This window comes from Vicia villosa, linkage group LG5 (assembly GCF_029867415.1).
Source record: "Vicia villosa cultivar HV-30 ecotype Madison, WI linkage group LG5, Vvil1.0, whole genome shotgun sequence".
NCBI lineage: Eukaryota > Viridiplantae > Streptophyta > Magnoliopsida > Fabales > Fabaceae > Vicia > Vicia villosa.
This window is the reverse complement of record NC_081184.1, coordinates 41,858,828-41,871,689: the sequence shown is the minus strand read 5'-3', so window position 1 is coordinate 41,871,689 and position 12,862 is coordinate 41,858,828. Positions and strand designations below refer to the sequence as shown.

The following is a 12,862-nucleotide window of genomic DNA, read 5'->3' as shown; positions in this document are numbered from 1 at the left end:
GGAATCTTCAACATAAATAACATTCTCAAGAATAGATATTCAAAGCCACTCTTTCTCCGAAACTTAAATCTTCGAAGAATATACATATCATTCGAAATTTCCAACTAACACGCATATAAAGCATTATTGTTCTTATACGAAAAATTAAGGTGATTTTTCCATCCTGGGTTATATGTATTCGAGTAAGGGTTTCCTTGAGCATAGTTTACTGGTTCAGGGGAAACTCATGCCAAAAGATGGCACTCGGGGGCAGCATGTCTAGACATCCCGCATATTTCGCAATTGGGGGCTACAGCAGCCACGGCGGCTACAGGTGCTACAGTCAGGTTTTCGATCTTCTGAGTTAGGGCATCTACTTTGGTGTTAACACGGTCAAGGCTGCTTATCTCGTACATACCACTCTTCGTTGAAGATTTCTCACTAGAAGTTCTCTCTGACGGAGCTCTCTCGCTTCCCTATTGATAATGATTTTGAGCCATATTCTCGATAAGTGCATAGGCATCGCCATATGATTTGTCCATCAGTGCGCCACTTGCGGCGGCTTCAATTGTATGTCTCGTGTTGTATAGGAGACCATTGTAGAAGGTATGGATAATTAACCATTCTTCTAATCCGTGATTTGGGCAGAGCCTCAGCATGTCCTTGTATCTCTCCCACGCTTCGAATAAAGACTCGTTGTCTTTTTGTCTAAACCCATTGATCTGGGCTCTTAGCATGGCGGTCTTACTAGGTGGAAAATATCGTGCCAAGAAGACTTTCTTTAGTTCATTCTAGGTAGTGACTGAATTAGCGGGTAAAGACTGGAGCCAAGCTCTAACTTTATCCCTCAGCGAAAAAGGAAAAAGGCGTAGTCGGATAGCTTCCGAACTGACACCATTTGCTTTTACAGTGTCTGCGTATTGCAAGAACACTGACAAATGAAGGTTAGGGTCTTCCGTCGGACTCCCAGAAAATTGACTTTGTTGTACTGCTGACAACAAAGATGGCTTTAGTTCGAAATTGTTAGCCTCAATAGCAGGAGCCGCAATGCTATTGTGTGGTTCAACTTGCGAAGGGGTGGTTTAAGACTTGAGAGAACGCGGCTGTTCTCCCATGGTGAATTCTTCAACTGATTAAGAAATAGGATTAGGAACAAGAGTGCGAGTGCGAGTTCGTCATAATCGATGTGATACAGTGATAGAACGCTCTGGTTCGGGAATTGGCAGCACTAAGTCCTCACTTCAAGAGCGAGTACTTGGCATGCACAAAGGGAATTAAGTAATTTAAAGGTGCCTTAGTCTCTACAACGTAACAATTAAATATGATATCGACTAAATTAGTCCCCAACAACGGCGTTAAAAACTTGATCGCAATAAATTGGGTATGTCTATGATTATGACTGCAAGTGCACAGTCTATCGCGTAGCTTTAAAGATTATCGAACCCAAAGGACTAAGAATCGACCTACGGTATTTAATTGTTGCTACGTAAATCTAAGGCTAATATTTGATTAATTAGGATCAGACGGGGAAATAGGGAAATATAATTAAATTAGATTAAGAGAGGATTATACCTGTATGTAATGGTCGGACGTCGGGGATCTAGTAAAGTATCAACGTGAATCGTAATTTAAAATATCTTTCCGTAGAAATCATTAGTTTAAAAACCTTCCTCTCACACTCTCGTGTTTATTGATTACGGTTTTAATATTAAACCTAAGTGAGTGCTCTCGCTGTGTCAATTAAAGTTTAAAATAATTTTTGAAAACAAATGAAGTCTAATTAACCTTAAAGCACTCTTGCTGTATTTAAGGTTAATGCTTAATTCCTACTGTCCAATTAAAATCTCAAACTCTCGTTTTTATTGATCCTAACTTCTATCGTTTTTAACTCTCGCTACAAAATGGTTTAATTAAGTATTAGAAATTATAACCAGATAAATAGATTTTCATTAATAAATTATGTCGAAAGCATTACTAGACTCCCTCAGTTATATGACCTTACATACCGGTAATAAATATTTAGCCAGACATAGTTTTAATTAACGGATCATAACAGATATGAAAAGTAAATAATATTCTAGACATAAATTAACAATTTAGCATAAACAATAAACAACAATTAATGCTGAAAATAAAAACCTGAATTAAATTGCGGAACTGAAAGTATCAATCTGGTAGTACCAAATTTTGAATCCGGAACTGGAAATAAATTGCAGAAACTAACTCTATTCCTAAAACTAAAACTAAATTCTGAAGCTGAAAAAGAAAATTGAAATGCAATAGTATTTCCGGTGTGGAAATCTATTGCTGAGACTGGTTGGGAAGAAAAGAACTGAGCTGGAAGTAAAATGCAGAGAAGTAAATTGACGGCAGTGGGTAAAATCTTCGTAACCCTTTCAAATCTTGTTACTGGATATTTATATAGTAGCTTTAGGTTTGCTTGGATCTTGAATTTGTTTCGTTCCAGTGTTGGCTTTACGGAGAAGAAATAGGAGGAGACAATATAGGGTTGACGACGCTCCTCTTCTGGGTGTGAGTGTGTGACTCACGTCATACACTAACAAATGAAGTGTGCCGACCGGAAGGAGGGGGGCAACGACCGGCGTGGCATGGAGTGTGCCACTCGTCTTGGGCCATTTGGTCCATGGGCTTGTTCTTCTTTACTTGCGCCCCTTACTTGCTATGTGCGCCCCTTTTAGTCTTCTCCTCTTCATTTTGGCTATTTTTCTTATTATTTTCTTTTGCAAGCCTTGATTTATTAAATACCTGAAACAAAACAGAAATACCGGCATAATATGAAATAAAGTAATATAATTGAAATAAAATGGGATAATTATACATGTAAATTAAGCTAAATATACGATATGTTTTCGTGTTATCAGGTACTTGCTCGAGAAATGGGTTCAATTTTTTCTCCATTAATAACAAACATTATTAGGACTAACGAGGATAATGTTGATACATACCAACAAATATCCACACAAATGGGGCGTATAGCAAATTTCTTAGGGGCCCCTCAAACGTCCACCAGATGAAGAAACAACCAGGTTGTCATTCAGGCAGACGAACCAGTTTTGGAACCTATCCTGGATCCAATTCGACCACCTAGGCAAAGGCCTGATGAAAGAAATCAGGAGGTAGATTTAGAACGTTAAAACTGAAGAACTAATGTTATTCGACAGGAAATTCCTGAAGAACAGCCTAGGGTAGTTATGGTCAATAGGGAACAAAATGCAGATGAAGTAATACACAGGGTTAGAAGGGATAACATGGCGACAGAAAATAACTTAACAACCTTGATCGAAAGGATTATGGCTAATAATGGCCTTAATATTGGACTTCGATGTCCTAACTACACTTCCCTTGTAGCAGATTATATTTTGCAAATTGAACTACCAAGAGGCACCAAAGTGTCCAAATTTACGAAATTTTCAGGGGATACTAGTGAATCGACTGTGGAACACATAGCCCAATATTTGACAGAGGCAAGTGATTTAGCGAATAGTGAGAACTTAAGAATCAAATATTTCCCTAGTTCATTAACAAACAATGCATTTACATGGTTCACCACCTTACCTCCAAATTCCATAGATACTTGGGCTCATCTTGAGAGAATGTTCCATGAACAGTTTTACATGGGACAAACGAAGATTAGTTTGAAAGAATTGGCTAGCATTAAGAGGAAATTCACAGAGCCTATAGATGATTATTTAAATAGGTTCCATTTATTGAAATTACGATGTTTCACAGTTGTTCCGGAACATGAATTGGTCGAAATGGATGCACGCGGTTTAGACTATTCAATTCGAAAGAAGTTAGATACTCAATATTTGAGAGAGATAGCCCAGTTGGCAGATAGAGTTCTATAAGTCGAACGATTAAAAGCTAAAAAGGCAAGAGCAAATAAAAATTACAAGAAGGAGAGAGTGGCCTATGTTGAGGCTGAAGATGTTGAAATTGAAGCCTTTGATGATTCATATGGCTTTGATGAAGTCGAAATAGATTTAGCTGAATTGAAAGAGGCACCTCCATATTCTTCTAAATTGCTCACTCTCTCTAATGGGAAAAACCCTGTCGAAACTGACAAAAATGACAAATTCCCAAAGAAAACATATACTTTTGAAGTCACCAAGTGTGACGAAATTTTTGATTTATTAGTAAAAGATGGCTAGATGATAGTACCTCCTAATTCTAAAATATCTCCGTTAGAACAACGGAAGAAACGAGGTTTTTGTAAATATCATGGATTTTTGGGCCATAAGACCTCACAATGTTTTCTTTTCAGGGATCTGATTCAAAATGCTATTAAGGATGGTTGTTTGAAGTTTGCTGACAAAGGAAGAAACAACATGAAGGTTGATACTAATCCCCTCAATTTCGGTGAAACCAACTATGCTGAACTTGTCGACGTTAACATGGTGGATGTGACTGAGACTGATATCACGGAGGGGGAGATGGTTTCAGCAGGAAAGAAAGCTACTGAAAGCCTAAGTAACAATGTGATCTTCAATACTGAAGTTTAAGGTTCGTTCGAGTCGAAGACCACTGAAGGTCTTATGAAGAAAACAAGTGAGGCCACTGAAGACCTCAGGCTGAAACTCCAAAAAATAAGAATTTCTGAAGTTCCTCCAGCAGGAGTCAACATGGTGAATGTTGGACAACCCTTGTCTGAAATTGAAGAAGTGGAAAGATGTATGGTAAGGGAGAAGGAAAAAGGGATTTATGGAAATCCAAGGGCAAATGAAATTATGAAGGATTACCTCTGGAGGTGCCATGAGAGGAATGCTGGACAAATGCTGATGTGTCCAAGATGCTCAATCATGCAGAGTCGAAGGGTCCAGGCAAACTACGAAACGGCCTAATGGAGCAAGATGCAAGGACACTGGAGGCAAGAAAACTAGTTGCTGAAGGTTTACCTAAGGCATGGTGAAAGTCTTTTGAGTTTTCTGGTTCGCTGTCACAAGGCGAAAACTGAAATCATCATGTGTCCTAGGTGTGGGGCAGTTTATGATAGCTAGATGGCGTAGATGTTCGAAAGAGTGTCATTCTCTAGTGCTTGGGACGCACAGGGAATCAATCCCAACATGTACGTGTTCGATAATCGAACATTCTCAAGAAGGCCTGATAACCCTCATCCCAAGGCTCGAAGAGTGATGTTTAAACTCTTGGCAGAAGTGCCCGTGGATAGATGGACGCAAGCTGGTGCAGGGAATAATAAATGGAGAAACTTCGACTAAGGTGGAAGAACAGCTATGGCGTACAGGAGGCAGTTCCAGACATCCAATTGAGAGATGTACATGCTCGAGAACTATAAGGGCAAGAATCCAATGTCCAAGTCTCAATGGAGGAGACACCGAAGAATGAAGAAGGCTGAAAAAGAATCAAAGGTAAAAGAAGTTGGAGAATCTAGCAGCAGCAAAGTTCTATTGCAGGGGGTAAAGTCAAGCAAACCTCATGTAGGTTGCAAGTTGTTCAGTTCAGAGAATTAAAAGATAGAAGAAAAAGCGCAATCTAGCCCATTGAAGGAAGAAGATATGATGACAGATGACTTCGATTCAGACGGGGTTTCGTCCATAAACCCAACTACAATGTGGTGTCGGTTCTCCCTCATGAGTACTATCAGGAAGCGGAAGTCGAAGATTTTGAGGAGGCGGACGAAGAGGAAATGGCAAAGCACAGACCAGTGTGTTACTATGTGTTGAATAATGGTGCAGTCGAAGAGCAAAATGCTTTCTTCGAAAGGCCTAGTGAGGGAATGAGATATCACCTGAAGCCTCTCTACATAAGGGCAAAAATCGAAAAATATGGGCATCAACAAAGTCCTCGTTGATGGAGGAGCAGCGGTGAACTTAATGCCCCGGTATATGTTGAAGAGGATTGGGATGTTCGACACATACATAAAGCCACATAACATGGTCTTGTCCAATTATGAAAGGAAAATATGGCATACTTTGGGAGTTATCCAAGTAAAGCTTACTGTGGGTTCAGTCACAAGGCCAACTATGTTCATGGTAATACCAGCAAAAGCGAACTATAACCTTTTGTTAGGAAGGGAATGGATTCATGGGGTAGCTGTTGTACCTTCAAAAATGCACTAAAGGTTGACTATCTGGAGAGAAGACGGGATAGTCGAAAACATAGAAGGAGACCAAAGTTACTGATCTTACCGAGCAGATTAGATGGCCAGCAACAAAGAAGGCTTGAAATCCGGAGCGGTTGAGAGGGAAAAAATGGTTGTACCTGCAAGGCACTCCGATGCCAAAGTAAGTATGTGATCAACAAGGTACAACAAAGTGAGAGGTTTTGGGGGTAAGAGAAAGATTACCTTGCCCTCTGGGGTCAGAGGGCTATTTATAGAGTTGTTCCAAGCGGAATAGGCTTTATTTTGCAAGGCGTGAATCTAGACGATGCGCGAGCTAGCTGCTACCGAGCACGAGGCTCTGTCGTGCTCGGTTACGTCTATTGTTTGCCCGGAATGGACCGAGGGAGATTGACACGGGCGCGTCCAGGGTGCCTTGGGCCGAAGGCTAGATTGGCCCAATTGAGGTGATTGGGCCGGTCCAAAACAGTTACTATATGTCAGAAGTGAATCAAGTCAACAAACAAGCTTCAGCAAAAACCTGGCCAACATAGGCCCATGCCAGGCGGCAGAGGATATATATTCTCCAAATAAGAATGCTTTGTACTATTTATCTCTTCACCCTAGTGGATTTCAGTGGAACAGAGAGATAATGGGAGATCCCGAGGAGACAGAGATGTTGAATATGTCTGAGTTATCCTTCTTCGAAAAGATTTCGGCTTACATAGCCGAGAATAAGAGAAAAGCGGCTCTAGATGCCGAAATATAAAACATGGTTGTCGATGCCATACGAAAAGAATCAGAAATACCGGGTCCAGGGATACACTTTATTCTAGAACCACCCGACGCCAAGATCTCTGACGAACAGGTTTCAAGCGAACAAAAAAGTCAAAGATTAAACGCAGTCTATGATGAAGAACCTTAGGGATTCGAAAAAGATCCAATGCCACCAAATGTAATGATGTTGGCTCAGGACCCACTCGAAGAAGTAGATTTTGGAGACGGGAGTCTGAAGAGGGTCACATATATTAGCACAAAATTAGAACCAGCCCTAAAAACAAAGGTCATTGCGTTGTTAAAGAAGAACAAAGATTGTTTCGCTTGGGACTATGATGAGATGCCTGGTTTAAAGAGAGAATTAGTCGAATTGAAGTTGCCAATAAAAGAATGGAAGAGGCCTATCAAGCAAACTCCAAGAAGATTCGCACCAGAAATTCTCTCGAAGATCAAAACAGATGTCAAAAGGCTTCTTCATTGCAAATTCATCAGGACTACAAGGTATGTCAACTGGATTGCCAATATAGTACCTGTTATTAAAAAGAATGGTTCTTTGAGGGTATGTGTCATACCCCAAAATTTGCCCTCTTATATTTAATCAAAACTTTTGGTCAACATCAAGTATTTGAGGTGATATCCATCAATTGATCAAAGGTTGATCATGATTCATTAATAAAAACTCAGAGATGAACAAAGTCAAAAGGTTCAAATTAGGGTTTTTTAAGTAAAAAAGTCAACTGTACATTGACCAGGCATAACTTTCACATGGAGTATCAAAAATTTCCCAACCAAAGCCTATTTTGAAGGAAATTGGATTCTCTACAACTTTGTCTCTCATGTGCCAAGGCCAGAAATGCTTCATTTGGGAGATATGGTACAAAAGATTATAGGTCCTTTACAAAAGTCAACCAAAAGCAGTTTTTTGTCAAAGGGTATATCATCAAGATAAAATCTCCAAATGAAAAATATGTTCCAAAGTGGCTTGTAGTGGACATCTTGAGGTTTCCAAAAAGTCCTAGAACTCTTTCATATCTTAAAAATCGAGGGAGCTATGCCTTGTCAAAGTTGGGTAATTTTGAAGGAAAAATGTGAAGTAAAAAGGGTTCAAATTGGAGTTTCTTGCAAATGGGCATAACTTTTTAAGCCTTAATCTGTGTCCACAAGTTATCTAAGTTATCAAGACCAATTTCCACGAATTATTGAATTTTATTTGATTTTATATGGTTTTTATTCATTTAAAAAATGATTAAAAGTTATATAAATCAATGGAAAATCAAATATTTGGCTATGGGCTTTTTAATTAATCATTCCAATCAAAATTTAATCACCATTATCAAGCAAAATTCGTGAACTAGTGATTGGTACCAGGTTGGTGCAAATTAGGCAAATTTTAGAAAGTTTTAATATGAATTTTCAATCAAAATATCAATCTTGGATTCAAGGGATATTGGACTCAAATGATAACGCTAAATTACTCTCTATATATATTATAAGACACACAACATAATGGGGGACGAAAAAATAGGTGAGAAGACTAGGATTTGAAATTCAAAAGTTCCAAAGAAATTTGCACCACCGGGTTCTGATGTGCAACCATTCTCAAGCATGTTTGAGCGTCCACTCTTATTCTTGAGGTGTTAAGGATCAATCCCATGTCGAGAAACAAGTCCAAGACGCGCCAGAACATCTTCATTCGTCTCCACGGTTTGCTCTCTTTTTTTAAAATCGTTTTCGCTAATTAACGTGTTTTTTATGAATTCTAACCATGCATTCAAGTTCACATGATTGTTTAGAACGCATTTGAACCATTATTCTTGAGTTTTGACGTCAGGGTTAGAAAACACCATTGTTAGAGCAAGATATTGGTGCTTTGTCGTTTTCAGGATTGCAAGGAGTTTCAGCCTTAACGAAGATTATATTCATGATCAGGGGGAAATATTGGAACAATCTAGGCTTTCTTTTTCTCTGTTTGGTTTGATTTTGCAAATTCTTTATATAGGATGAATTAGCTACGAATTCTGGGTAGAAAACCGTAGCTGAATGGTGTGAAATCTATAGCAAATTCTGGGCTGGGGATTTATGAAGATGATGAACAGTGTCGTTGACACTTTGACTACGCGTGGAGGGGAATGGTTCGTTGATCAATGCGCTCCATCCTATTCCCTCATGCGATTGGATCACGCATGCATTACCCTGGGCCCCACGTTGACTGAGTTTGAATTTTTTGTATTAGTTTATGCTTTCATATTTAATGATCCTGACTCGTCCATTTATCAATAATAGATTTACGTGCAATTGGCTAGAGTGAGGGGTATGTCACCAAGTGGGAGCTGGTTCGATCCCAGCCTCACAAATAATTTTGTGGATTATTTTGTTCACAGATCTAGCGCGCTGCTGCTCCACACGCTCATCATGCACCCTCAGTTCTCCACCATAAGATCTCCTACAATTCAAATCTAACGCCTAGGAAGATGCATGCACACCATGGACATTCAAAGGTTAACCACACAGGATTGGTTCCAGGATTTTATATAATTTTCTATTTTATTATTTAATTATTTAGATTAAATATTAATTAGTTATGTTTAGTTTAATTAATTTATTTAATTAGGATTAGAATATAAATTAGGATTAGGGCTATAATTATTGAGAATTACTTTACCGATTATTTTGACTATTCGATTTAATCAATTTAATCAACTTTAAAGGTAAAGATCATAAAAAAAACCCTGGGAGTGTATGATCAAAGTATTAGGGTTTGCCCAATCCCACTGGCCATTTGGCCAAAATATTAGGATTTTATTTATTATTTGTTTCGACTGAATTAATCGGTCGCGATGGTTAATAATCGATTAATTATTTAATTAATTAAATCCAAAGAAAGTTTATTTTGCTAAATGGTTTTAACCATCTTATTGGTTAGGATTGTAACACCCCGATATCCGCTGCACGCATCAACCGTGTCGGCCAACCGAGCATGTTACCGGCTTAATCAATAATCCCCCCTAGGTCCGCTTATCGGCTGCCCAGGAAATATTGTTTTTGCCTCCCGCAGGAATCGAACCATGTACCTAGGGGTTAAGTACATATTCATAGCAATTCCTGCAACCGTTAGAAGTTCCAGAATGGAAATGGGATAGCATTTCGATGGACTTTGTAACAGGATTACCTAATACCTTGAGAGGATTTGATTCGATTTGGGTGATTGTTGATAGGCTTACGAAGTCAGCACACTTTATACCTATTAATATCACATTCCCGATTGCGAAGTTAGCAGAGATATATGTCAGGGTGATTGTAAAGTTGCATGGTGTCCCTTTATGTATTGTGTCGGATAGAGATCTGAGGTTTACTTCTGATTTCTGGAAGAGTTTGCAAGAGGCGTTGGGTTCTAAGTTGAGGTTGAGTACGGCGTATCATCCACAGACAGATGGTCAGACCGAGAGGACTATTCAGTCATTGGAGGATTTATTGAGAGCATGTGTTCTTGAGCAGGGAGGTTCGTGGGATACATATCTTCCGTTGATTGAGTTCACTTACAATAACAGTTACCATTCTAGTATTGGGATGGCACCTTTTGAGGCGTTGTATGGTAGGAGGTGTAGGACTCCGTTATGTTGGCATGAATCGGGTGAGAGTGTGGTACTTGGACCCGAGATTGTTAGGGAGACTACTGAGAAAGTGAAGCTTATTCGAGATAAGATGAAAGCTTCTCAAAGTAGACAGAAAAGTTACCATGACAAGAGGAGGAAAGATTTGGAATTCCAAGCTGGTGATCATGTATTTTTGAGGGTCACACCTGTGACTGGTGTTGGGAGAGCTCTGAAGTCTAAAAAGCTCACTCCTCGTTTTATTGGTCCGTATCAAATATCAGATCGAGTTGGGAAAGTTGCTTACCGTGTGGCGTTACCGCCGAATCTTGCTAATTTGCACGATGTGTTTCATGTGTCACAACTCCGAAAGTATGTTGCCGATCCGTCTCATGTGATTCAGATGGACGATGTGCAAGTGCGTGATAATCTCACAGTGGAGACGATGCCTGTGCGAATTGTGGATCGTGAGATGAAGACTCTAAGAGGTAAAGAGATTACATTGGTGAAAGTTGTTTGGTTAGGAGCAGCTGGTGAAAGCTTGACATGGGAATTAGAGAGCAAGATGCGAGATTCCTATCCCGAGTTATTTGAATCAGGTAAATTTCTATTTTCGAGGACGAAAATATTCTAGTGGGGGAGAGTTGTAACGCCCGGAAAAATAGTTATTTGCTTAATTTAGATATTTGTGATGTTTTCTGAAATTTTTGCATTTTGGGACGATTTAGTCGGTATTAGTTCGGGATAGCGGATCGACATTTAATCGATAATTTTAATATTTTTAGTATTAGAAATATTAAGGAGTTAATATTTAGCGTTTTGGGAATTTTCTGAGTAATTAAGTTTAGACCGGAAATATGAGACACTGAGTAATAAGTCGGTATATTAAAATAATCGAATTTTATTTTAATGGAGTTTTAGTGGAAGTATTATTTTTATATTAAGTGTGGAAATAATATTGGGCTTAATTAATGACATCTTTAGGTATTAAGGGGTATATTTTATTAGGCCCATTTGTGAATTAATAATTAATATAGTCTAGTTTTTTTTAAATAGAAGTAGTAGAGAGAGTTAGTGTTTCTGAAAAGAGAGAAGAAGAGGAAACCGAAGGAGAGAAAGAAAAGAGGGGTTAGGGTTTGAAGAGGAGACCCAAAGTGTTGCTCTAAAGTGCATTTTTTCTCCAATTTTCAATTGAATCTTCTTAGAGCTGCACTCAATCCAAGGTAAGGGGGGGATTCTTACTACCTAAATGGGAATATGATGAATTTTATGTGGGTTTAGGGTATAGATTGTCATTTGAGTTATGTTAATTTTGTTTTTCTGTGACTGATGAAAATGCTATTTAGTCTCATGAATACATGTATGTAGTTGTTCATTTACTATTGATTCTGTGTTTCTGTGTGTAATGAAAATGAATGAAAAATGCTGCTGAAATGGTGACGTATGTCGTCGGCAAGGATGCACGAATGAAGGAGTGCCAACCGGCAACCCCATTAAACCACTATTAAATTCGTTTCTTGTTGTTCAGTTAGCATTTGACCCTTGTTTTCTTTCCTCTTCATTTCATAATTATACTCTGTTACTTTATTTCCTTTATTTTTTTTTCTTTTGTTTCTATGTTCAGGTTGTTACCTACCTAGGTTATATATATGATGGTTTATGATAGAAACAATATATATATCTATGTTTCAGGTTGTTACCTAGGTTATATATATAATGGTTTATAATAGATATATAATAGATATATATAGTTATGAAAATAAAAGTATAATTGATTATTAGGAAGTGTGTAACAGTAGCACAATTATAAAACTAATGAAGTATAATTGTGAAATAATAGAAATTATAGAACAAATGAAATTCAAAACAGTCCCGTCTGACCGTAATAGCCGAATTAAGCGGTATAATTAGTTGTCCGGAATTTGATGAAAATTTACGTGGTAGCTAAGTTTAATTAGTAGGTTAATGTGGTAGTGATATTTTGTTGAAATTGTGCTATTTTACGAACCGACCGAAATTGTGTAGATTTAAGTATCCTTTTGTTAAATGTTGGTTTTAAAAATAGAAAATGAATTAGTAAATTAAAATTAATATAATGTGATATTAATTGGTTGTTTAAATTTAATAGTAAAAATTAATTGCAACGAGTCTATTTAATTGGAATAAACTTGGACTTGATTTAATTATTCGGTTTATCGGTAAATTACGGTATTTTGAGAATTTGACCGAAATTGTGTTTTTGTTGAATAATTAAATTGAGAATAATATATTGCTATGTCAATGATGTTGTACTGATAATTAGCATCATTTCTAATTGAGTTAGATGATAAGTCGAAGTCGATTTGGTTTACTTGATATATTGGCACATTGTGATTATTTTGCGAATTAACCGAAAGCTATGGTTTAGGTTTGGATGCATTTGTTGCGAATGATGTTG

General features: G+C 38.0%; 1 protein-coding gene and 1 non-coding gene across 2 annotated transcripts; both read left to right on the top strand.

Annotated features, from left to right (window-relative positions):
- The first annotated feature begins 609 nt into the window (after positions 1 to 609).
- LOC131608419 (small nucleolar RNA R71) lies at positions 610 to 716 on the top strand. The gene has a single exon (XR_009285681.1). It is a non-coding gene; the product is annotated as a small nucleolar RNA R71 (small nucleolar RNA).
- A 2,532-nt stretch (positions 717 to 3,248) lies between these two features.
- Positions 3,249 to 4,502, top strand: LOC131604570 (uncharacterized). Its single transcript, XM_058877004.1, has 3 exons — positions 3,249 to 3,633; positions 3,865 to 4,111; positions 4,265 to 4,502. Exons 1-3 carry the CDS (start codon positions 3,249 to 3,251, stop codon positions 4,500 to 4,502), a joined length of 870 nt encoding a protein of 289 aa, XP_058732987.1.
- Positions 4,503 to 12,862: the final 8,360 nt, after the last annotated feature.

What these genes read in the sequence shown, in the direction of transcription:
- LOC131604570 (XM_058877004.1), top strand. Translation starts at nt 3,249, where the DNA reads ATGGCGACAGAAAATAACTTAACAACCTTGATCGAAAGGATTATGGCT. An exon ending in CATGGGACAAACGAAGATTA is followed by an intron (nt 3,634 to 3,864) that starts GTTTGAAAGAAT and finishes AACGATTAAAAG; the next exon opens with CTAAAAAGGCAAGAGCAAAT. An exon ending in TATACTTTTGAAGTCACCAA is followed by an intron (nt 4,112 to 4,264) that starts GTGTGACGAAAT and finishes TTTTCTTTTCAG; the next exon opens with GGATCTGATTCAAAATGCTA.